Source organism: Onychomys torridus, chromosome 10 (genome assembly GCF_903995425.1).
Source record: "Onychomys torridus chromosome 10, mOncTor1.1, whole genome shotgun sequence".
NCBI classification, from domain to species: domain Eukaryota; kingdom Metazoa; phylum Chordata; class Mammalia; order Rodentia; family Cricetidae; genus Onychomys; species Onychomys torridus.
In genome coordinates this window covers 23,916,622-23,942,106 of record NC_050452.1, presented here as the reverse complement: position 1 = coordinate 23,942,106, position 25,485 = coordinate 23,916,622, and the positions used below count along the sequence as shown (strand labels likewise).

The 25,485-nt window shown below is 55.0% G+C and overlaps 1 protein-coding gene across 8 annotated transcripts in view; it reads right to left on the bottom strand.

Annotated features, from left to right (window-relative positions):
- Camk2b (calcium/calmodulin dependent protein kinase II beta) overlaps positions 1-25,485 on the bottom strand; it is an 89,151-nt gene that overhangs the window by 17,450 nt on the left and 46,216 nt on the right. For all 8 annotated transcript variants that reach the window (XM_036201157.1, XM_036201162.1, XM_036201158.1 and 5 more), the window contains exons 3-10: positions 19,685-19,744; positions 11,834-11,888; positions 8,618-8,683; positions 3,638-3,710; positions 1,033-1,135; positions 876-959; positions 289-383; positions 50-172 (exon numbers count right to left, since the gene is read on the bottom strand). In XM_036201157.1, coding sequence (XP_036057050.1) covers positions 50-172; positions 289-383; positions 876-959; positions 1,033-1,135; positions 3,638-3,710; positions 8,618-8,683; positions 11,834-11,888; positions 19,685-19,744 — 659 coding nt within the window. The remainder of the gene's footprint in view (positions 1-49; positions 173-288; positions 384-875; positions 960-1,032; positions 1,136-3,637; positions 3,711-8,617; positions 8,684-11,833; positions 11,889-19,684; positions 19,745-25,485) is intronic.

The window sequence follows — 25,485 nt, the reverse complement described above, 5'->3', positions numbered from 1 at the left end:
GATACGCCCACCAGGAACTGGCCCCTAGAGGCTGCCAAGGATGACTTACGCAGACCCATGGATGCTTCAGGGCCTCATGGGCCGTGATGCGCTTGGCAGGGTTGATGGTCAACATCTGGTTGATGAGGTTTTTGGCTTCAGGAGTAACGGTGTCCCACTCAGGGGATGGGAACTACAGGAGGAAGGGGCACAGGGCTAGGCTGAAGCCCCTCCCCAGGCAGAGGCCATGAAGAAGAAGGTAGACCCGGGGCGTGGAGGTCCCCACCCTCCACACCGGTGCACACTCACATCATAGGCCCCAGCCTTGATCTGCTGGTATAGCTTGTGCTGGTCCTCATCCCAGAAAGGTGGGTAGCCCACCAGCAGGATGTACAGGATCACCCCTGTGGATGGGGAGGTGAGCAGCATAACCCTGGAGGGCACCAGGGTCAGTCCTCAGTGTCCCTTTGCCCCCCCATGCCATGGGGAGCATGGCACAAACAGCCTGTAATCCCTGCTCCATCTCCACCCTACTTCGCTAGGGAGCCTGGCCAGCCTCCTCTGCTGTATGCCCACCAGAAAGAGAAGATCCCACCTAAGGAGCCTGTGGTCTGACAGCCCCTGGGCTCTGTATCCTGGTGTCCACTTGCTCTGGACACAGACCTATAATGAGCACAGGCAGACAAACATAATGGCCTGGAGCACATTGGTAATTCTAGTCAGGGTGTGAGATCCTTGCCAAGGCAGCCAGCCCAAATGCAGGGCTAACACACACACGTGGCTCAAGGCAGAGTAAACGAGCCACCTGCACACTCTGGGAGGGAGGGGGTAAGCCCTGAAATACACGACCACACATTCATCATGCAACCCAACCACCTCTCACCCACAGGTCTTACCACATGCCCAGATGTCCACAGGTTTGCCATATGCCTCCTTCCGAAGGACCTCAGGGGACAGGTAGCCCGGCGTTCCCGCAAATCCTATCAGAGGGGAAGGGACCATGAAGGGCCATGAGGAGCCGCCAGTACCCCCTGGCCACCCCCTGACACTCACCAAACCACGCCTGCTGGTCTCCCTGCACCTCGATGGCCAGGCCGAAGTCCGCCAGTTTCACTGCGGCCCCTTTGCATTTGCTGGCCAGAAGCAGATTCTCAGGCTACAGGGAGACAACCATCAGGGTACAGTGTTCACACCTCGAACAGTTGTGGGGGCAGGGGACAAAACAGGGGTGGCAGCGGACACAGAGGCACAGCCTGCCTCCCAACATGGGTGTCCTTGGGCACGACTGAGTCCTAGACCTACACACTACAGCCCAGTTTCTCTCTGGGGAGGGCAGCCGTCCTAGTCATTCAAAAGGAAGCTGGTTCTCAGCCTCAACTTGGGTACCCTGCCTCCTAAAATGGGAACGAAACTCGCAGCTCACCCTCACAAACACCCACAACTGTTCCCACCACTGGGCTACAGGGCTACCCCACTGATAGAGGGCCGGTCCTGCCCCTCTCATTTCAGACATGGCAGAGAGTTCAGGGGTTTGGGCAGTCGCCTTCACAGGACATGGAGGAACACCTTGGTCAGCCCAGGGCACCTACGTGCCAGGCACAGCCTGCTCACCAAGTCCCACCCAGCTCCACTAGCACATGGACAGAAAGGAGGCATGGGCCCCTTGCTTGTCTGCGCCCACAGGTGGAGGGACATTTGGTTCATCTAAAGAAGCGACCAGAGAGGCTGTGGTTTCTGGGCTGTGAGGGCCTGAGAGACTCCTCTGCTTCTGTCTTCCCTGGCCTTTCTGTCCAACCTCCAATCACAGCAGAGTGCTGGCCGAAGCCTGCAGCTGCATTAGCTCCCAAGGAGCACTCAGAGGACCACCAGGGGGCTCCTCAGCCCACAGATCCCCTTGGCAAACTCACAGGCACCCTCGCCCTTCCACAGAAGCACTTCATTCCTGGGGTCATGCTGCAGCCAGACCACACACCGCCACATGGCCTCTTTTGTCATCTGACTCAGAGACTTTACACAGCCTAATGGTGGCTCTTGGAATCAAAGTGTGCCCACCCTATACAGAAAGATGTGAGCTTCCTGAGTTGGGTGCTCTGGGCTTACAGGCAGACTGGAGCTTAGCTGTGGGTGCAAAGTAGGCAAGCCCAAAGCTACAGTTCCCCTAGAACTACCTCTCCCCTGGTGTGAGGCAGGGGTCATGCTCAGCCTTGCCCATTTTGATTTTGCCATCGTAAGCATGGCAGGGGCCCCAAGCTTCCCTCTGGGACTCCCACCCCTTCCTACAGGAAAGGACAATGGAGACGTGTCCAGCAAATAGGGGCCCTAGATGGTGCAAGGCAAGGAAGTCTGGGACCTTGGAGGGAGGCAGCAGTCGGGTCACAGAGGCTGGGCTACACTCTGGCTCCTTCACAGCCACCATTGGAGACCAGCTAACCATGCTTTCTCCTGCCTGAGTACTCGATGGTATAGCATCAAGCTATCGTGCCGTCTGTGGGTCTGCCTCGACAAGATGGTGGGGTTTCTCTCTGGGAAAGGAGGGGCATTCTATCCTCTCCACGGGATGATCTTGTTTGTCCAGGGTCAGAGACACAAGGGAACATGCCCTCTTCTGGTTCAGCCTCAACGTTACCTCTCTGAGAACGGATGCCTGTACCTCATAAAATGGGAGACAATGCCCCCCTCGTCTCAGGGGTCTTCTGCCAGATAAGAGAGAACAGGACCCTCAAGGAAGGACACACGAAGAGATGCAGGGAACATCTTGGGCCTCTGTGTGACACCCTCCCCAGGACAGCTATGGTCTAAGAAAGGAGGGACCACCCCAGTCAGCACTAATGTTCAGGGGAAGGTCAGCCTTACAGACATTCAGGCCAGGGCTGGCATCTACACTGTCCCTGAACAGGCGGACTCAGCAACAGGCTGAACCAGGCCGTGGGAAAGGGGAGATTACAGGGAAGAAGGGGGAGAGAAAAATGGGAGGCATCTGAGAGTCTGTAGTCAATTATTTTCTCTTCATAAGGCAGGGTCTCGTGGAGACTTGGCTGGCCTCAAACTTGCTGTGTAGACTAGGCTAGCCTTGAACTCCTGAGTCTCTTGCCTCAATCTTCCGGATACTAGAATTAAAGGGATGAGTCACCACACCCAGCTACAAATTTTATTCTGAACAGAATCTGGAGCCCATAGTCTAGCTGTGGACAGTAGAGAACTGGAAAGATCTGAGAGAAGTTGGCCAATCCAGACCAACCCTACTCTCAGCACCTGTCCCCAGTCACCTGTGTCTCCCCCCTCCCCCCCCCACCCCCCAGAGCTGCATCTTGGTAGAAGAATAGAAAGTGAAGAGTCTGAGTATACATCTGTTAACAGGATGACTCCTCCAGAGATAGAGGCACTGGGTTGTAAGTGTGCAGCTACATCACACATATATGCACACGCATGCATGTACACACCCAGTGACTTATATACACATGCACCCATGCCTCTGTGTACACACACAGGCACGTGACCCCGTACGGAGACAGACGCACACACACTCACACTCCTTCATGCAAGCATACAGTATGCATACACATCTTCCACACCCCACCTCCCTCTTCCTCCACACCTCCTCTTACACAGTTTGGAGGTGTGGGTGACAGCACCTATCACAGGGCAGGGTAGAACTCACCTTGAGGTCTCTGTGGACGACCCCCATTTGGTGACAATGAAGAACAGCTTCCAGGATCTGCTGGATGCAGTGACTATGGCAAACAGTAGGCAAGTTAGTTGTGGGGTCCTGGGGTGGCCAGGAGGGGATCAGCAACAGGAGATGTGGGGAAAGCACCGTGGAGCACCGGGGTTCAATCCCTGGCCTGGGGGAGCAGGGAGGATGTGGGGAATCGGGGGAAGGGAGATGCTGGCCACAGGGGAGTCCTTCCTCAGCCCCAAGGGCAGCTGATCTAGTCCTTATACTGCCTCTCCTGGGCCCGGGTCTGTTTGGAAGTCTGAACCGGATCCACGGGAGTAACTGGAAGGGAAAAGTCTCTGATTTTCAGCTTAGCCCTTTAAGGCTGAGCTAGGCTAAACTGACCCTAAGCTGTGGCAGCAGTAAGCGGGCACTGTGAGCAAGGGAGTGGGGAAACTAAGCCGAGGAAGGGTGGACCAGGGAGGCACACGGTGCCATGGTAGGTAGGTGAGCCCGCCGGCGTCGGGGCAGTGACTGTGCATTACTGCATGCTTCTTCATCTAATAGACAGGGCACTCAGCTGTCCATCAGACAGCCCAGCTCTCTCCACATGAGGACATCTAGCTCAGCTTCCAGGAGTCACTGTGCAGGGCGCCTCTCTAACCAGGGGGCAGCTTGAGCACAGGAGTTGCTCTGTCCCAGCTCTCTCCTCATTGTGACATCTGTCAGTGTCAGCCCCGAAGCCTTCCTGTTTGTCCACACATCAGACTCAGGGCCACCAGCCCCCTGTACACAGAAGCCCTATGGCCAGTGCTCAACTCCCTCCCCATGCCAGGAGCCCTGGAGCCAAGCATACGTTCCATGAAAACTACATTTAAGTCTTCTCCGCATGAAGCTCACGACATCCGAATGGGTATGAACCTGAGGTTTGTAAGTCCAGACAGAACCATGTCCAATACGTGGGAGGCAGCCCTCCATACTGTTACCACTCAGGGTGGCTCTCAATCCCACGCAGGTTAGGGGTCAGCTGTGTTCAGAGCCGGGCCTGCAGGACTGGGCACAGCAGGCCTCACTCAAGTGGGCAGAGCTCAGTCTTCCCACAGGCCAAACACGGCATATACCAGAACCAATGGGGGCACAGCCGTGAGTTCAAAATACTCCCCCCAGCCCTGCCAAGTGCAGAGGGGTCCTCTTGACTCTCCCAATGGCCGACGAGCCTCTCAGATGACACCGAATGGATAGCCAGGCCCTGTGGCCCTATTCAGAGACAACAGGGGGACAGACTATAGGTCATGTCTGTGGTTTGCAGGCCTCCTTTGCTGACCTCTTTTCTGCATGGGATGTTCTTCCAATGGATCGATTTATGTGTAGCCATATTCACTAGGAAATGTCATCTCCCTAGACACCACCAGCAAAGACCCAGTCTGCTCCACACACTGCAGAGACTGCTGGGGGCCAGAGCTGGCACCTTCCTCCATGAGCTTCCTCTAGCTCGATCTCTTGAGAGACCAATGAAGTCCAGTCAAGGCTCTAGACCAGGCCCTGTGGTCTTACCCTCCATGATGGCCTGACCAGCATGTGGGTAGCAGCGCACCCTGTCCTACGCACCGGTCCCCTGAGGCACCGTTCCTGCTGGTTCTGGGTCCCCAGAAAACCACTAGAGACCTCCTTAGGTGCCCAGAGGCACTAGCCCATGCTGCTGGGCTCATGATCTTCCCTTTCTGGCATAGTCCAGTTCTCTTACAGGTGGAGGCTCCTCCCAGACTTCACAGCCACCCTGAGAGGGTCACTAGTATCCAGGAACAAGCTGGTCAGCAAGCCAAGGCTCTCCAAAATAACGTGGTACCAGGCTACATGAGAGACAGTATTAACACTCGCCTGAAGGCAGGCTACCCCTGAATGGCCACACAGGGAACTCTCCTTAGGGACCTTTCTTCAAGCTGCCTTGGCCTGACTGCTACCTCTATCATCAGGCAAAGTCAATACTTTTCTTTCTTTCTTTCCTTTTTTAATTTTTTTAAAATTTTTTGCAATAGGGTTTCTCTGTGTAACAGTCCTAGCTGTCCTGGAACTCACTCTGTAGACCAGGCTGACCTTGAACTCACAGAGATCCACTTGCCTCTACCTCCTGAGTGCTGGGATTAAAGGTGTGCTGCCACTACCGGGTGTCAATACTTTTCTTAATGTTTTGATCAATTTATAAGTCACTCTGTGGCCAGAATCATCCTCAAGCAGCATTCTGGACACTGGCCAGGTTCTGGGCATGGTTCTCGGTCTGGGACCTCGTCAGCACTACATAGCTGTTGCTGCGTCTGGCTTCTAAGACTTACAAGAATTAGTGTCGGTATTTGGAACTTTGTTTTCCAAAAAGACTTGGTCACCTCTAAGTTTCCCCTACAAGCTCCAGGATAAAAGCCCTGCAGCACTCTAAAAGGAACCTCCAGCTTCCTTGGATAGAAATGATTTCAGAAAAGCCACTCTGGCCTGTTTTCCTGCTCTGGACAGTAGGAATCTGCCTCCATGGCATCTGGCCAGATGGTGTCCTCTCAACCCTAGTCGGTGGTGGGATGCATCCTGGGGTGAGTCAATGGCGGAGAGGTAACAACCACAGGGCTGACCTAAACAGACTCCCTATTAGGCACCAAAGCCTGAGGCAGAAGCGTAAAGGTCCAGCCAGCAGACCACCAGAGATCTGAGTCCCGGCTGTGTGTTCTCCCTCAGTGAAGAGAACCGTGAGAAAGAAAAGCCAAGGTGGCCGGGGAACAGCCCTGTAGGCACGGGCTGTCATACAAGTGGGGCGTAGCCTCTTCATGGGGATTTCTCATGTGTTCTCCCCTCTTCTCAGGACTCAGGCTGTCCACCCCCTCCTCACAGCCTGCCTATTGAGCATGCCCCTTCCCTTGGAATCCCAAATCCCAGAGACAGAGCTCTGTCAAGAGCTGTGTGGGGAGACAGAGTCCCATGTCTTCTGAGCCAGGGCTAGGTCCAGGAAACCTTAAATTCTTGGGACACTCTCCACATGGGGTTTCCCTGGGAAGCAGCAGGGAGTCCTGTCCTCTGAAGAGGCATGAAGGTTCCTGGCAAGGACACGGAACACTTCTCTCTCCGGCCTCCAGGTTCCTATGACCTGAAGAGCCTGAGAACTTGGGGACTCTCAGCCATTCCCTGTCTTGAGCCCTCCTGGACCCAACAGATCTTGGATAAGGCTGTCCACCCTATTCTTCCATCCCCTCTAGCAAGAAGGCTGGGGGTCCGGAAATGGGGTTAAGGGGTTTGGGGTTCTGCTACAGGCAGGCTCCTTAGAGCCACCAGAGGGCGCTGTGGACTTGTCAGAGATAGACTGAGGCTGGACCCGTGGTGTGGCCCTGGAAGGCTAGCAGGCCTGTATGCTGGGGGTGAGCTTGACCTCAATGGTAGAAGCAGTGCCCAGGTTGGAGGACAAGGCTTACAGGGACCCCCCACCACATGGGGTCATAGGGATGGAGGTGGGGGCAAGGGCTGGAAGACACAGATAAGGAGAGAGGGAATATCAGACACCCAGCAGGTACTTGGAAGGGCTGTGACATTCCAGCTTACTGATATTTCTCACCCAGCATTTCAGGTCAGGGAAAGGGGCTCCGGCTACCTTCTGCTTCTCTCATAAGCAGAACATAAAGGAAAATTTCCTTTTCCTCAGTTCCCGGGACAGGTCTCTTCTAGGATGTTTTTCAAAACACAATGTTTTTTCTGAGGGAGCACTCTTAGTTTCCCGAGTGAGAATTGGGGCCACAGACCTGTCCCACCCCGTCCTTCTCTGTGGCTTGGCCTCTGCTGCCTGGCTCCATGGGGAAGACCTAAGAGGCTGTGAGGAGCCAGGATGCTCATGGCTTCCCACAGGGACTCAGGGCCCGTGGTGAAAGGCAAGGGTGCCTGCCAGTGCAGAACCGAGCCAAATAAAGCTCCTGCAAAAATAATATTCATTTTTCTCGGTTAGAGATATGATACATATTCATTAAAGACGAGCTTTAAGATAGACAAGATAAAAAGATTTAAAACCACCCTTAACTCGACTGCTTGGAAAGGACCACTGTGGCCCTTTTTCTTTTTCAAATGCACATCTATCTCTGTGGTCAGGCAGAGGTGGACAGGGCCACAGGCAGGGGTGACCATCTGCAGATATCCCCGAGACAGGACACAGTCTGGGTAGCATCTGATGTGGGCCCCAGAAGCCACATCTGACACCCTTTATTCTGGTCCCCAGCAGTGATGCCATAAACAGCCCTCTCTGGGTCATCATTCTTCTTCATCACCCTGGCAAGGACTGGCTTGGGGAGAAAGGCGTCTCCTCAAATATCCATGAGGAATCCAGGCCTGGACAGAATCCACATACTTCCACTCACCTGCACACCAGAGGCCCACAGACTCAGGGCTCAGGCCTCTGCTTGGCATCCTGGATGGGAGGACATGGGGCTCGTGGTCCTGTACTGAGACTAAGGTTTCAGGTCTCTCCTGACCTCTGCTCATTGCCCTGGAGCAGGAGTCCAGGAGCTCTGACAGGAGAACCAGTGGTACCACTAGTACACTCCTGTGACCATGCTGGGTGAGCCCAAGGTGGCTCTGAGAGGACACCATGGCTGGGGATTGACTCCTGGTCTGTCTGTCTGTCTTAGAAAATCACATGGACATGCTTATCTGTGGGAGGCTAGTGGGGCGTGGATGGGATGTCCAAGAACAAAGCAGGAGGATGTCCAGAGTTCCTCCCCTGTAAGCCGCCCTAAGAGCACCTCCTTACTGCGCATGCCCAGCTGCTCCCCACTCTGGGCACACCTCCATGCTGGATAAAGGCATGCAGCGGCCCTTGCTCCTGCCTCGAGTTCCCAGCTGGCCATAGGCCTGCTGACACCTCTCCTCAGGTGGCCTCTGAGGGGCCACAGAAATGACAGCGGCTCATGGGACAAATGGGGGTCACAGAAAGGGGAACACGGGGTGGAGCTCTGCACCCACCTGGCGTCAGCCTCGCTGTAGTACTCTCTCGCCACGATGTCTTCGAAGAGCTCCCCACCAGTGACCCTACGAGAAAGCACAGGGTCATGGATCCTGGAGCTCCTCAGCATCCTGATACCTCCATCACAGACCCCACCATCATCACCCATCATCACCACCACCGCTGCCGCCATTATAACCATGGTCATCACTGCCACCAGGACCACCATCATTACTACCACCATTGCCATCATCACCATCACTGTCTCATATCATCTCTCATTACATCACCATCACCATCACCACCACCACCTCACCATCACCACCACCACCTCACCATCACCACTACCATGACCACCATCATCATCTCCATCACCACCACCACCTCACCATCACCACTACCATGACCACCATCATCATCTCCATCACCACCACCACCTCACCATCACCACTACCATGACCACCATCACCATCACCATGACCACTACCAATACCACCATCACCATCACCACCACCACTACCAATACCACCATCACCATCACCATCACCACTACCAATACCACCATCACCATCACCATCACCATGACCACCATCACCATCTCCATCACCACCACCACCTCACCATCACCACTACCAATACCACCATCACCATCACCATCACCACTACCAATACCACCATCACCATCACCACCACCACCTCACCATCACCACTACCAATACCACCATCACCATCATCACCATCATCATCATCACTGCTACCATCTCATCATGATCACTACCACCATCATCACCATACCTATCACCATCACCTCCACCCTCCATCGACAACTTATCAAGGGCATACTTGCTCACCCCTGACTTCATGTAATACTTCTATCCTCACAGCCATCCCCTGAGAACACTGAGTTTCTCAGATCTAAGTGGTCTCCCTAGAGTAGGCAGCGCAGGGCTTTGAGCCAGGGCTTTCTAGTGTTAGACCCAGAATGGTGATTCTAACTCTAGATCTGGCTTCCCGGCTTCAATGTTCCCCTGTCGCAGGCCAGACTTGAGGCCTCACACAGTGGTGAGTGTCCAGAGGATATGGTGCCTGGATCTGGCTTCCATGGTGGGCTGAAGTCCTGAGATACCTGAACTCCTGTCCCCATGAGACCAGAGATGACAGAGGTGATAGACTCTGCTCAGACACTCTCCTGTCCTTTGTCTCTGTCTCCAACCAGCAAATGCCCACCCCAGAGGAGAAAAGGCAGCCTTGTGTGTCATTTGCACACATGTGCAACAGCAAAGTCAGATTCAGGAGCAGCCCAGGTAAGGGGCTGCTGTCCCTATGCTGGGTGGTCAATTGTTTGAGTCTCAGGACAAAATAGTCTTGAACCAGGCTTTGCAAATTCAAGTCTGGGCAGAGGAAATGGCATAAGGCCAGTGGGTCTTGATGCAGAGCTGTAGCTCAAGGATGCCCTTGGAGGTGCCAGATCTGTGCCAGGGCCAGGCCCCCGAGGTACCTCAAGTGTTCAGGAAGTTGCATTTTGGTGTGTGGGCACCAGGCCATCTCCCGGTCCAGAGTCTCAGGGCAGGGAATTGGGTCTCCACTGAGTTGGCTGCTGTGGGAGCGTTGGGACCTCGGCCGGGATCCTGGCCCTGTAGCTTTCATGCCCAGATCTGGTGTGTACCAGTCATCGCCCAGAACCCACAGCGCTCCAGGTTGACAAGGCCTCAGGGCCCTGCTGGGGCGCTAACAGACCATCTCAGAACCCACAACCCTGAAGGCTCCGGAGGCATGGGAGAAGGATGCTTAGGCCTTCTGTCCAGACCCACCTCAGTCTCCCTGCAGCTGCCTGCCTGGCATGTCTTGGGAGGTCTGAGTGATAAATGTGTCATATACCCACAATCAGCCCCTCCTCCTTCTCTTTCCTTCTCAGCTCCTGTAGTAATTGCAACCATCTGTTGGCCATCAGGGGTCCTGGACGGGACCACCCTCAGTCCACAGGCCTCTGCTTTTGGAGAAGAGAGGCAGCGAAAGTGGGTTTGGGGCACACAGGGGAAACAGTGACCCTGACCACCTCAGGCCGTGAGACTGACGTGTCAGGACACAGATTCAGTCAAACCGCAGCGATATCTAGCTGATAATTCTAGGCAGGGTCTTGTGGGACACATAGACGTATCCGAGAAATAACCAAACTCCACGAAGGGGCCCCTAGCTTCTTCACCAGGAAACCCTACAGGGAACAGACACTAAGGCCTGCATGTCGAACTGCCTGGACATCTGTTGTCTGAGGAGGAAATTGGGCCTAGGAAGGCACCGCCTGTTCCCATTCAGCCTGTTGCTCAAGGGCAGCCAGAGGGCATGTGGTAACCATGGTAACAGCACCAATCCAGGCTCCCCTGGCTGTGCAGTCTGGAGGCCACCAGGGCAGGCCAAAGCCCCTGGGCCCCCACCCATCCCAGGGTCCCGAAGCAGCCCTGGTTCACGGACAGCTAAATATAGCACTGCTTAACAGGGGCTGTCAGGAGTAAGGGAGATGAGATCATCGCTTCTAAATCCGGCAGGAAGTGAGAGGCGGAGGTGGCCCTGAACGCCTTCTCACTCAGCTACTGCACACACTCTCATGCAAACACACTCACATGCACACACACGCACGCGCACACACACACACACACACACACACACACACACACACACACACACGCTTGCATCCTCAAACCACATACAGGTTCACACTCAGAAAACAGACATCATGCATGTACACCCATGGACCTTAGACAAACCACCTCTGTACCTACTCTCTCTCACAAGCTCAGGTACCATCACACACGCGCGTGTGTGCATGTGTGTGTGTGTGTGTGTGTACATATATCCTTTCACTCATAATTATAAAACAAGGCTCGTGCCAGCTAGCTGTGCCCCAACCTGGTGTGACAGGACTTAGAGCCTCCAGGCCTCAGAAGGAAGGTGAATGGGCACTGACTTCTCCCTGTGGCCCCCCTCCACTGCCCCCACCTACCAACTTTCTGCATGGAGGACCACCTCAGCATGTCACACTCAGACTTGTGGGTAAAAACCTGTGCATGGCCAAGTCAGAGGTGGGTAGGCTGGATATGTCTGGGAACAAGGAAACCCACTGCAGAGATGCACTCAAGGGGTGTCCTGATGTGGGGACAGAACTGTTCCTGAGCCTGAGGAGGCCGAGGGCCCCACGCTGGGAGTGAAGGAGGGTGAGGGTCCTCAGCTCTGGCACTTACAGATCGAAGACCAGGTAGTGGAAGCCTTCTTCAGAGATGCTGTCATGGAGACGTACTGCAGGAACAGAGAAGTCATGAGGAGCTGGACGCAGCCCAGGATAGTCCCTAGTGCCCACCCCCACCCAGTCTGGGCCCATGCCAGCAGCAGTGGTACAAAGCCCTGTGACCCACGGGGTCTCCCCCAAGACAAGGAGGCTGATTGGGACTTAGGGAGCTACGAGCTGGCTTCAGGTGCCACAGGCCGAGCCTGAGGGAGCACCACGGAGCTCTAGGCAGCACCTTGCCCTTCCCCTGGCTCCTCTCTGCTCTTCTATTTCCAACCCTACCTGAGGGAAACACAAGAAAGGCTCACTGCTGAGCCCCCGACAGGAGCCACACCATCATAGGAAGGAATTCTGCAGGAAACCGACCCATGGGCAGGGCAGGGACTAGGCTCGGAAGAAGACTCAGACCTTGACTTCAGATTTCTTTTGGCCAGTGGGGTCTAACAGTTTCCCTTCCTCGGCCCTATTTCCACACCACTTGCGACCTTATATTCAGGCTCTCTCCTGGTCCCTGCCTGAGCTGGCAGGGGTTGGTGGGCTGTGAGGAATGAGGAAGGAGTGAGGGAGCTGTGGTGAGGTCTCAGGCGTGGAGCTGCACCCTGCACCAAGCAGTAAGGATTTCCTAGGACTGAGTCACTTTGGGCCCTGCTCTCCCACGTGCGGGTTCTGCCCTTTGCTAGAACAGCGCTGTGTGCCAGGGCTGCTCTGAGCACCTTGCATGTGTTGGTTCAATTAGCTTACCCACCACCCTCCAGGCTGCAGAAAAGGGAGCTGAGGCGGAGGCTGACTAATCAGCTGAAGGTACACAACCCACGAAAGGTGAAGCGGGGCTGTGGGATCAAGGTCTGGTTCCAGGGAGCGCACAGCGCCAGCCTTGGTCCTCGGGCTCTTGGGATCTCTAAGTTCTTGCTGTCTTCTGCCACCCAAGACTGGGCCACGAGGCTGGAGGGTGAAGAGCAGCCACCTTCTCCCTGGTCCCACAGGGCTCCAGGACCTCAGGCAAAAACAGCCCACACAATTCCTGCTCCTGGCACCCTCCCCCACTGTCCTAGTTTCTAGCTGGCTGCCAGCACCTTCCTTCTTGGCACCGGGTCTCCCAGGCACCATCCTGATAGTATCCTTATGTCTAGGAGCCCTGACGCCCTACTCCTCAGTTCGGTTCCGGCGCCTTAGCCCCATGGGGCACTTCACCTCATGTCTAGCTTTGAGAGCACACCAGGCCCCAGGCCCTCCACAGAGCCAGGACACAGAGGGACACTCTCTGTGTCCACCAAACTAACTGTAACTCGGGAGGGACCACGCCCCCCCCCCCCAGTCACCTCAACCTTAGTCTGCAGCTCTGTAAAGTGGGAGGAAGCAACACCTGCTTGTAGGTTGCTGTGAATTATGTAATCACACAAAGCAGTGAGTTGCTCCCTGTATCTGTCATCATCACCACTGTCCTATATGCTCACATGAAGCAGTGAGTGCTCCCTGTATCTGTCATCACCACTGTGCTATGTGCTCACATGAAGCAGTGAGTGCTCCCTGTATCTGTCATCATCACCACTGTCCTATGTGCTCACATGAAGCAGTGAGTGCTCCCTGCATCTGTCATCATCACCACTGTCCTATGTGCTCACATGAAGCAGTGAGTGCTCCCTGTATCTGTCATCACCACTGTCCTATGTGCTCACATGAAGCAGTGAGTGCTCCCTGTATCTGTCATCACCACTGTCCTATGTGCTCACATGAAGCAGTGAGTGCTCCCTGTATCTGTCATCACCACTGTCCTATGTGCTCACACGAAGCAGTGAGTGCTCCCTGTATCTGTCATCACCACTGTCCTATGTGCTCACACGAAGCAGTGAGTGCTCCTGTATCTGTCATCACCACTGTCCTATGTGCTCACACAAAGCAGTGAGTGCTCCCTGTATCTGTCATCATCACCACTGTCCTATATGCTCACATGAAGCAGTGAGTGCTCCCTGTATCTGTCATCATCACCACTGTCCTATATGCTCACATGAAGCAGTGAGTGCTCCCTGCATCTGTCATCATCACCACTGTCCTATATGCTCACATGAAGCAGTGAGTGCTCCCTGTATCTGTCATCATCACCACTGTCCTATGTGCTCACATGAAGCAGTGAGTGCTCCCTGTATCTGTCATCATCACCACTGTCCTATATGCTCACATGAAGCAGTGAGTGCTCCCTGTATCTGTCATCATCACCACTGTGCTATGTGCTCACATGAAGCAGTGAGTGCTCCCTGCATCTGTCATCATCACTGTCCTATATGCTCACATGAAGCAGTGAGTGCTCCCTGCATCTGTCATCATCACTGTCCTATGGGTATGAAGAAACACCAGATGACTGAGACTCTGAGTATTCGGGCTGCTTCCTGACACCCATGGCAGTGGCCTGGCAGCAGCCACAAAAGACACAGGTCCTTCCATTTCTTCCTCCACCTCCTGCATCTAAGCTCAGCAGCATGGCTTCTCCCCTAGCCCCACAAGCATCCTCCGGGACCCACATTCTTGTCAGCCCCTCACTGAGGATGGCTATGTTCTACTTGGTCCCCTAGACCCTCTATTTCTAACTGGACCCCTACTCTGTCTAGGCTGACCTATGTCTCCCTAAGTCAAGATGAATCCCTGGTGCCTGCTGACAGCCTGCTTCCAGGACCTGCCAACAAAAGCTCTGAGGTTGAGCCAAAGCACATTTGTCTGGCTCCTTCCTAGTGGGGGCCCATCAGGGTGGCCTGTCTGCAATGCCCCAGCTGCCTCCACTCTGGGGCACCCTGCTCTGAGCAGAGAAGGTCCCCGGCAGTCACAGGAGAGCTGTCTTCCATCTGTCCCTGAGGATGCTGTTCTAGAGAAGGCCCAGCTGGGTCCCTGCAGTGTGTGGAGGTGTGAATAGGAATGGCCCCATAGGTCCATAGGGAGTGGCACTATTAGGAGGTGTGGTCTCATCGGAGTAGGTGTGGCTTTGTCGGAGGAAGTGTGTCCCTAGGGCATGTGGGCTTTAAGCTCTCAGAAACTCAATCCAGTTCTCTGCCTGCTGTCTGTGGATTCAGATACAGAACTCTCAGCTCCTCCTCCAGGACCATGTCTGCCTACATGCTGCCATGCGTCCTGCCATGATGAAAATGAGCTGTAAGCCAGCCCCAGTTAAATGTTGTCCTTTATAAGAGTTGCCGTGGTCATGGTGTCTCTTCACAGCAATAGAAACCCTAGCTAAGACAGAGTTGGTTGCTTCATTGCCCCTAGGGTCCCCAGGAAAGACCTGTTGGTGGTGGCTGCCTGTCCTCAGCCACCTGCTTGGAGACTGAAGAGGCTTGGCCAGGCAAGTCCCATCTCCTTTCTAGGACACAGGTTCCTCCCACAGAAGGAACCACAGGGCTCTGTGTATGTGGAATTAAGGGAGTAGGTACGTGGACCCCACTTTTAAGAATGGTGCTTACTTTAATGGCTTTGAAGAGACCCTAACCAGCACATCAGATCTGTGAATTCACAGACAAGGCTAAGGAAGAAGAGGAGAAAGTAAATGACACTCAGCTGGTAAACAGAGTGGTGATGGGTAAGCCCACCGCAGCCTCTTGCCAGGCCAGCCATGAGGGTCCGGGTCAGGTGGCCAGTGGCAGATCTGACCCAGAGCTAGCACACCCACCTCAGTCTCCCAGGGCAGAGGAATGGAGGAGGACGACCATGTACCCTTGCCTGGTCTGCTGTGGGCTTCCTGCTGCTGGGGACTCTCCTCCCTTCTGCTGAGTAGAGAGAGCTCAAGGACCCAGACACCCGAGTCCAGCTGGAGCCATGGCTTCTGAGAGTAAAGCAGCTCCAGGCACCCAAACATTAGAGGGCTTGGGGGCCCTTCTGCTCCTGATCCCCTGACCCACAGCGGCACTGGCTTCCACCTGCCCGTCAAGCATGTGATGTCAGTATTGGGCTGGCTATCCGAAGTCCTGGCTGCAGCTCCTGTAACCTGTGTGGCTTCTCCCTGGGCTCCTTGTCCTCAGTGGGCTCCATCCTTGGGGTGCCCCTTCGCCTAGCTCCTCAGTCAAGAAACCCGATAGAAAGACCTTTCTGACTTCTAAGGCGGGCTCAGAAGAGAGTGAGCTGATATGCAGAGGGCAAGCCCTCATCCAGGAAAGGGGGCTCCACTCCGGACTCCTGACAGGAGCTGGGCCCAGACATAGGTGCTGCCGAGGCTCCCCCTGGTCTCTGTCACCGTGCAAGGGGTGGGGGGAGTCTTTAGGACCTGCTCCTTCCCAGGCAGAACCATCTCCCCCCCCCCCCCCCCCAAGTCGAGAGCTAAGGACAACACCCTCAGTGGCACTGGCTCCTACCTGCAGGTCAAGCACGTGATGTCAACAGTGGCCAGAGCTATCAGAAGCCCTGGCTGCAGGTCATGCAAGTGACCCGAGGCAACCTGGAACTGCCTCTCCTGGCACAAGGCAGGCATTTATAAACATGTGCTGAATAAGGAACTCTGGAGCCTCCCTGGGGATGGTGCTGAGCTCAGGGACACATCCAGGTCAGGCATAGACCATCTGCGCTCAAGGAGAAGTGCCACACAGATACCAACTTCACTGTCACGACCTAGTCTGGAAGCCCCTTCACCTGGCAACCCTGTCTTGGATGGTACAGGGTCCAAGACCACAAGGGTTCCTCTGTTCATTCCATCTTCTTGCAGACAACCCAGAGGAACCCCTTCTCCATATCAGGACCCCCCCATTAAGGTCTATGGATGTATCCCTGTTGGCTCTGATTGGTGGCTCTCTTCCAAGCTTCTGAGGGCCTCTTTGCTGATACCAGGACACCTAGAGTCCAAAGACCGAGGTGACAGCCTGAATGAGTTGGGCTGCTCCCTAGGGGGGGGGGGGTCCAGGTAAAGCTTCTTCCTGTTGCAAGTGACCCAGTCAGACCTCCCCTGTCTCCCTCTTCAAAGCACTGCAAAGGTCAGGCCACACCCAGGGCTGCTGTACCTTCCCAGCCCTCCCTTCAACTCTGAAGGAGACTGGACCACTCTAGAGCAAGCATTTGGCCAAGCCCTGTGGCAGGGAGCTGGCAGCTAGGGGTCGATGGATTCACTTTATGGCTGGTACTGGGGTGAGGCCACGAACCTCACTTACAGTGAGACAGCTCAGCAGGTAGGAAGCGGACCTATAACCTTGGGTATCCAGCATGGTGGCTGCAAAATACATCCCAAGCCCTATGGTACATTTCCTCTGCTTGTCCTGCCTGTGGGCTTCAAATAGAGTATGCAGGAGTGATGCCATGTAAAGTGGATCACAAGAAGGCAGATGGTTCCTCAAAGGGTTAAACAGGGTTCACACCCGAGCAACACTGCTCTCAGGTGTATGTATACTCGGGACTGAAGGCAGGGGCTCACACACCTGTGTACCCCATGAGAACAGAACCATTCACAATGGCCAAGAGGTAGAAGCAGTCCCAAGTGTCCATCCAGAGACAATGAACAGGTAAAATGTGGAACTGCCATGCAATATTATTCAGCCTTCAAAAGGAAGAAATGTTAGTTGGGCAGTGGTGGCGCACACCTTTAATCCCAGCACTCAGGAGGCAGAGGTAGTGGATCTCTGTGAGTTCAAGGCCAGCCTGGTCTACAGTGTGAGTCCAACTTGGGTCCTCTGTAGAGCAACACCTGCTCCCAGGGCCATCTCTCCAGCCCTGCTGTGAAATTCTTAATCACTTTTGAACCAAGGACACTTTGTAGTGGGTCCCACAAGCTCTGTGGAGGCCTGCCAGCAGATCAGCTGCTCTTGGGAGCAGATGCTGGGACAATCCAGCCTGGTTGGCCAAGACTTGGGGTTATTTGTTCTGCAGCACAGATGGATGCCGTACTTGTGAAACCACTGTAAGAAAGAAACCTTCCACCAATAAGAAGTCTGCTCGGGGCGTGTGGGCGGGCCTTAGCGCGGGCCTCTGGAAAGGAGGGGCTTTATAGTGGACGCTGCCTCCCTTAAGGGGGAACTTGGTTTTACTCACTTTCCAAGTGAGTCAGCTCAGCTCATGTCACCAGGTCCCTGGGAGAGTGGCAGGAGCCACTTCCAGTGTCAGAGGGGAGACAGAGCTCTCTCTCTTCCTCAGCCTGTCACACACTGCTTCCCCACTTACCCCCAACCCAGAGCCACCCCCCCTACTTTTCCTCCACCCAGCCCTTGCTCCTGGTCTCAGGGTGGCCTGTGGACAGCTTTCTGTTTAGAAGTGGGGCTGAGGGGAGGGGAGGAAGAGAAGGTGGGGGTCCAGGAGTCCCCTCACCTCCTCAGGAGCCCCACAGCCTCAGGTCTGTGTCCTGGAACGCTCTGACTGAAATGAAGCTGCTGTAAGGACTTCAAGTGGCCTCTTCTCCCCAGTCTACCCAGGAAGCCGGAGCCAAGCCACTGTCTGGAACCCACCCAGAACCACACCAGGCTTCTGGCCAGGCCAGGGAGATGTCTTATTGAAGAACTAAACAAAACAGCAACCTAAAGTACATCTGGGCCCCCACTCGCCCAAATAAGGCCGTGCATGCAAACAGACAGAATGAGCTACAGCTCTCGGTTGCTGCACAGTTGGGGGCAGTGAAGCAAGGGCTTGGAGGTACTGGTGGAGTTGGGCCATCTCCCATGATCCCCAGAAGAGACACAGTACCCAGTGGTGAGGTAATAGGCTCTTGACACTGAGCTGCAGGCACCCAGTGGCCCAGTGGTCCCATGAACATTGCTGGGCCTACTGAGACCTCTAAGTTAGCCCTTCAGGGCAGGCTCAGGCCCCTGAAAGTCAGGAGGATAAGACTCTCTGCTGGGTGTGGTGGTGGTGCATGCCTCCAGTACCTGGGAGGCAAAGGCAGGTAGACTTCTAGGGGTACAAGGACAGCCTGGTCTACCTAACAAGTTCAGGGGCCAGCTTTGTCTCAAAAAAAGGGGGGGGGGGCGTAAGGTTCTGAAACTAAGAGACTAGGATCAATCAGCGGGTGGCTGAGACCCAGATGAGTCTCAGAATGAAGGCTATGTCTCTCCCCAGCTAGCTCTCAGTGTGGGCCAGTGGCCAGCAGAGGACTTCCAGCCCCCAGAGCAGGACAACAGCAGGAATGCCCACACTCCCAAAGCAGATTAACCTTCCCTCTCTGTCAGCCCCTGGGCTGGAAAGAGATGTAGAAGCCAGGTTCCCAATCTGGACATTCCTCCAAGTCCCAGGGGATCCCTTTAAAATGGGTTCCTGAGCTGTGTCCTGGCAAACTTGAATCTTTGGAGGGAAGAGCCCAGCAATCCCCTGATAAATCCCAGTGCCTCTGAGGTCACTTAGCCCTGCATCTGTAGATGTGGGCAGCCACACCCAAGGTGTCTCGAGCTGCTCCCCAGCATGGGTAAGATCTGAGCTCCCAAACTCTTCCTCAGTTCCAGAGGGCCCAGAGTTGGGAAGAACAGGCACTCGTGTGTACATGCATGGCAAGGGCCTTGCTATAGCCACGGAAGGACTACGTGGCCCAGGGTTCCAGGTCAGTATAACCTTGGTCCCTGCAGCTCCTTGAATGTTTGTCTGGGCTTTAGGAAGGGGTCTGACAGGCTGAGCATCTGTGCTTTCTAGAGACCAAGACTTGGCGGGGAGCCAGAATTCTGTGAGTGTTCTGTCTTGGCGCCCATCTGTGTGGGGTGTGGTCAAATGGGGCTGAGAGACTCTTGTCAAATACCCACTTCCACCTGGCAGAGCCACTCACCCCACGTGTGAGGTGTGGACAGGTCACCAGCCCCAGGTTCTGGGTTCTAAATATCTCCATAGGCATTCTCCAAACCACCCACTCTACCCGGCTCTGGGTCCTCACCAATGTTGGAATGCTTCAGCAGGCGACAGATCCGAGCCTCTCTCTCCAGTTTCTGGTGATCTGGCAACAGAAAAGGACAAGGCATCACCTCGTGCCTCAGCAGCCGGGCCGCATGGCTGCCACCTCAGGAGAGGTCCCCAAGTGTGTGTGGCAGCCACCTAATGAGAGGTTACCCAGGGGGGTTGACGAAGGAGTCCACCCATTGCCAGGCATCTGGGGCACCCATCTGGGAGGGTGAGGAAGAGTGTGGGTACCTAGGGCCATAAAGAACTGGTACCTAGGACAGAGACAAACAAAGCAGGCAGTGAGTATCATAACTCTGGGCTGAGTGTTCCCAACAACGCAAAGACAGACTGTTAGTGGCACACTGACTTAACCCTTCACTCACTGTTCTAATTCCCCTTCAGGCTAATTGTGGGGTCTGTAGAACAATGTGGCTGCCAGGGGGCAGCAAGCGTATGTCCTCAGAGGCCAGCGCCCACTGCTTCTCCTTGCCTTGCCAGGCACAGATCTGGCTCTGAGACAAGCGGCCGCCAGACACTGGGACCCTCGGTTCTCAGAAGGGCTGAGAGGTAACTCGCTTGCCGAACACCCATCTCCACCTGGCTGGGCCAGCATTCCTGACTGTCCCCCCCCCCCCCCCCCCCGTCAGTCCATCCCTAAGGCCCCCAGAGTTTTACATTCCAAACAAAGGTGCCAGGAAGCTTTCAAAAGCTGACTGGGGAGGGCTGGAGAGATGGCTCAGTGGTTAAGAGCACTGGCTGCTCTTCCAGAGAACCTGGGGTAGATTCCCAGCTTCCACGTGATGGCTCACAAGTCTATAACTGTAGTAACAGGAGACCCCACACCCTCTTCTGTCCTCTGAGGGCACCACGAATGCATGTACACAGACATATATGCAAGTAAAGCACACATATGCATAAGATAAAAATAAAATGAAATCTTAAAAAAAAAAAGCTGATCGAAATAGCAAGATCCCAAAAGGCCCCCTGTCCAGAAGGGAGGGCTACACCTGGCCACAGCCACATCCTCAGCCTCGGCCACAGCCACAGTCACAGTCAGCCGCAGCCTCAGCCACAGCCACGGCCACGGCCACGGCCACGGTCACAGCCACAGTCACAGCCACACCTGGCCACAGCCTCAGCCACAGCCACACCTGGCCACAGCCACAGCCTCAGCCACAGTCACAGCCACAGCCTCAGCCACAGTGTGGAATGCTGAGCAGGAAGGAAAAGCTTGAAGCTCTCACCCCAGCCCACGTACAGCCTATCCTGCCAACTAGTGCTGCTGCTGTGCACGAACGCTCGTGTGTGTGTGTGTGTGTGTGTGTGTGTGTGTGTGTGTGTGTGTGTGTGTGGTGGGGGCAGGGAGGGCAGGCTTTTCAGCACTAGTACTAAGGACAGCGGCTGCCTCCCTGCCAAGACTGGAGGGAGGGGAGGAGAGGGGGCGGAGCCAGTATTTCAAACCCCTACCTCTTGCTGAGTGCTGAGCCCCTCCCAGGACGGCAAGCCCATAATGAAAGTGCCAATCCAAACCTCAGAGGGGTGCCTTCCTGACTACGGAACTCCCTAGGACCAACAGAAAAGGAAGAATGCAGGCCCCCATTTTTAAAAAAGTAGGCTGTTTAGGAGGTGTGCAAGCTAGTGTTTGGGTCTCCGGCCCCCAGTGCTGGGGGAAGTGCAGGAAGCAAGCCTGGCTGAGTCTTCTCTGTGGTCGGATGCATGCCTGAGGTGGGTGCCCTGTGGTCTAGGGTATAGACCGCTGTGGAAACACACTTGCATCTTTATTCAGGGCAGCTTTGCCCACAACAGGCAATACCCGGAAGGCTTTCCTTCCTCCCAGACTCAAGCCTCACTTCACTGTCATCTGAAGCCCTGGCCTCCCTACTCCTTCAAGGAGATCATCCACCCACCCCAGCAAGCACCGGGCCTCTCTTACAAAATGTACTCAAGCCAGGCGCTGGTGGTGCACGCCTTTAATCCCAGCACTCAGGAGGCAGAGCCAGGCAGAGCTCTGTGAGTTCGAGGCCAGCCTAGTCTACAGAGTGAGATCCAGGACAGGCACCAAAACTACACAGAGAAACCCTGTCTCGGAAAACAAAACAAAACAAAAACAACAAAAACAAAACAAAACAAAACAAAAAAACCCACCAAAACCAAAAACCAAAATGTACTAAAGTCCCCTGTGGAGTGCTAACTGAAGAGGAGGTGTGGGTGTGGGGTGAGGTGTGGGTGACCAGGAGCAGCCTCTCTCTCTCTCTCTCTCTCTCTCTCTCTCTCTCTCTCTCTCTCTCTCTCTCTCTAATGGGAAGCCCAGAGATGGAGCTCCTGAGTCTCATTCCCTGTTAAGAGCTCAAACACGAGATGAGAATTTGCACCCCAAACAAGAAAAGGGCACACAGGGGGCTGTGTATAAGCTGGCTCATTTACTCTGGCAGAGACACACATATGCATGCACACACGCACTACACACCTGCTAAGGGGCTGGTTAGGGAAACTCAGGCAAAAGATGTGCTATTTATTCCTCTTGCCAGAGGCAACACCCCTCGGATAGAATACAGCATTCATCCACACTCCCATAAAAGTACTTATCAGAAAATAACAAAACAAAAAATACCCAACACAATTTTACTCAAATTTTTTCTAAGGCAGAGCCTGCAATTATCCACCCGCCTGCCTGAATTCTAATGATAGTGCAATGTCCCCAGATGCCACCCTCGGGAATGCCGAGGCCTGGAAGCTTTTCTAGGTGATTCAGCCATGATCTCAGTGTGCAGGCCTGACTTGCTAGGTTGTCTACTCTATGAGACACAAACCTCAGGTGTCCCCGAGCTCAGCAGCATGTGTGGGTCCCAGTGCTGGGCAGCCAGCGAGGCCCAGGCCATCAAGGGACCTGGAAAGAGAGTTGGCTCCAACAGAGCCTGCACACCCATGCTGAGTGACTCATGGCAGGGTGAGGCAGCCCCTCCCCCACACAGGATGCACCCCCACCCCCACCCCCACACCAGCAGAGCAGGTGACCCAGTTCAGCCTCAAAGCCAAGGCCTTTCCTCCATGCTCAGGGACTGTGACAAAGCCTTGGCCTGCATCCTCTGCAGCTTCCACACACTGAAGAATCTGTGTCCTCTGTGAATGCTGCTACAGAGGCCCAAGCAAAGCAGCCGAAGGCCCGGTGACAAGGCTTCCCTCCTCTCTCACCCCATAGCCCCAGAAAAACCACTGTAAGCCCCCCAGACAGTCTGCATCAGCCACTTGCAGAAACTGGGTCAGTGCAAACCACTTGTACCGTCTTTGGGTAGGACAGTATTCGACCTAAGGATCAAGCTGCCTTTCAGATCCAGGGACTATTTCTTCTATAGCTTTCGGGAGCAGATGTGACTCTCTCAGGGTTCAGGGAGTGGACAGAACTATTCTATGCTGTCACTGTACAGGCGACAGAGCTAGTGTCCATCACCTTAAAGATGACAGAGGCAGGGCCTGCCCCCAGGTGCTGGCAGCCAGGCCACAGCATGTGACGCGGCCTTCTGAAGCACCTGCCACATGACAGGCACCATCTGTGAGCATCACAGGTGATAACCTGTTTAATTCCCCAAATGCCTGAGAGGCAGCAGCAGCAAGCTGGTGGCTGGGGACAGCAGGGACAGCCCACCTCTGATCCCAGAGACACTCAGGGTGTGGCACCTGGAAGCCGGGGCAGCAGGCCCAAAGGACAAGCTGAAGTGACGTGTGTAGTCAATCTCTGCAAGCGACTCCATTTCCTCTCCTCAGAGATAAAGAGGTAGCGCGTCTCTGCCCACTTCATGCACCTTCCCTCCCCCAATCCTCCACCCCCGTGCCCCCCCAACCTGCTCCCTGGCAGAGGTGACTCACAGCAGGGGGTTGGGGTGGCAACCGAGAGGAGCCACCAAGCAGGGGACAGGAGGGGTGTGGGTGGCACCAGCCCTGCCAGCTGCAGGCTGTCATGGGAGGGCACTGGGTGGGATGGAGGAGGGGCAGGGAGAGGGAAATGTGAGGCCCACTTACACAGGAGGGGCCCCCTTCACTCACTCCCATCTGTGGTCCTGGGGCTCTGCAGTTCTGGGAACCAGAGCCCATGGGCAGCTGTACAGGCTCGAGTCCCAAATGTAGTGTCGCTTAGGATAAATGACACTCCTTTGCTGGGCATCATCTGGATGACGGGAACAATGGCAGGGTCTAGTCCCAAAGGACTGGACTGGACTGAGCATGAAACTGTGTTGAAGGTACCCCTTCATCCATGTCCCGGGGGGGTCTCCCCATCAGTGGGCATGCCAGCGACGCCTGGAGAGCCTCTCCATTCTGTAGGGACACACTCAGGACCTGGGAGGGACCCTCAGAGCTATGCAGACCAAGTGGGAAGGGCCTGGGGACCCAGACTCTGTCAGTGGGGGCAGCAGTGGGTCCCTGCTTGCACTGCCCTTGCTCAGATAGATAGACAGGAGGCTGGGAAAGGGCTAGCTGCGGATTCCTGGGCTCTGTTTCTTCAGGCTAACTCAGCTGCCACCAGCATGAGCCTAAGGCCAGAATCACAGACTCAGGTGGATGTCAGCCTGCCTGTGCTGCCTCGGGTGTCTGTAGAGACACACTGGATAAGGGGTAGCTGGAGGTTCCTGATGGCCAGGGCATGTCACCAGATTCTGGCCCTCCCCAGTGAGCAGCAATGGGACACAGATTATCAATAAAGCTTGGACTGAGTGCCCAGGAAACTACATCTACTTGCAAGGCCCACTGCAAGGCTCAGTATCTCTCCACTCAAAGGGTAGCGAAGATGCCATAGTCATCATGGCTGGTCCTGTTCAGAAGCTACGAAGCCCACAGCACAGAAGGGCTCTCCCGGAGCTGGGCTCTCACTCTAATCCACTTGGGAACTGGGCCCATGCCTAGGCAATGCTCCAGACTGCAGTGGGATCCAGGGCCTGCTCCCCTTGCCTTCAGCATGTGGGAAGACCTGTCCCATGGTAACTGGCAGAGCCATAGGATCCTGTCTTCCTTCTCATCTCTCTGTTACAGACATCCTGGGAGCTGGTCTTCTGAAGTCCCAGAGGGCTGAGCAGCCGTATCATGTGACACCTGGGTGTACTGGCCCAGCCTGGTCTGGTGACAACACACTTCAATCCCAAGTCACATCCACCTGGGAGTTTAGCATCTGGATTTCACACTCCCAAGGGGCGGCGTGCTTAGGAACCCAGTTGCCAATTCCCAGGCTAGTTTACATGGAGATAAAGCAGCCCAGGCTCTCCCTGGTCAGCCCAGGCTACGCAGGCTGCAGTGGGGGCCTGCCTACCCAGTCTTGGGGGCACATCTGGTGCAGAAGCTGAAAGTGGATCATGGACAGAGACTAACTATTCCTTGGGAAAGACAAGCTACCCTTGTGAATGAGCCAAGAGCCCTGCACAGACCCTCAGGGAATGGCTTCTGTCTGTGGAACACTGGCTTTGGGCAGAGCTGGGGGAGTACCCCTGTTCTCCAAGGGTGCTCTCCAAGGGCGTCAGGTGAGTTAGCAGGTACCTGACAGGTGGAAGTGATGGTAAGGAGATGGGCAGTGGAGGAGGACATGTGTTCCTGCTTAACTGCCAGGACCAGAGACGGCAAGGATTTCCAGCCAGGTTCACACTCGAGGCTAAAGGGTGGCAGGCCAGAGAAGTGGAAAGACAGGGCTCTCACTGTGGCTTTCTGTACATGCTTTGTTTGAAGAAAGCATCAAGGCAACCAGCAATTAACCTGACAGCATCAGCCAGCAGCCACCGTGAGGAGAGACGTCTGTGTACGTGTCCTGCAGCTGCC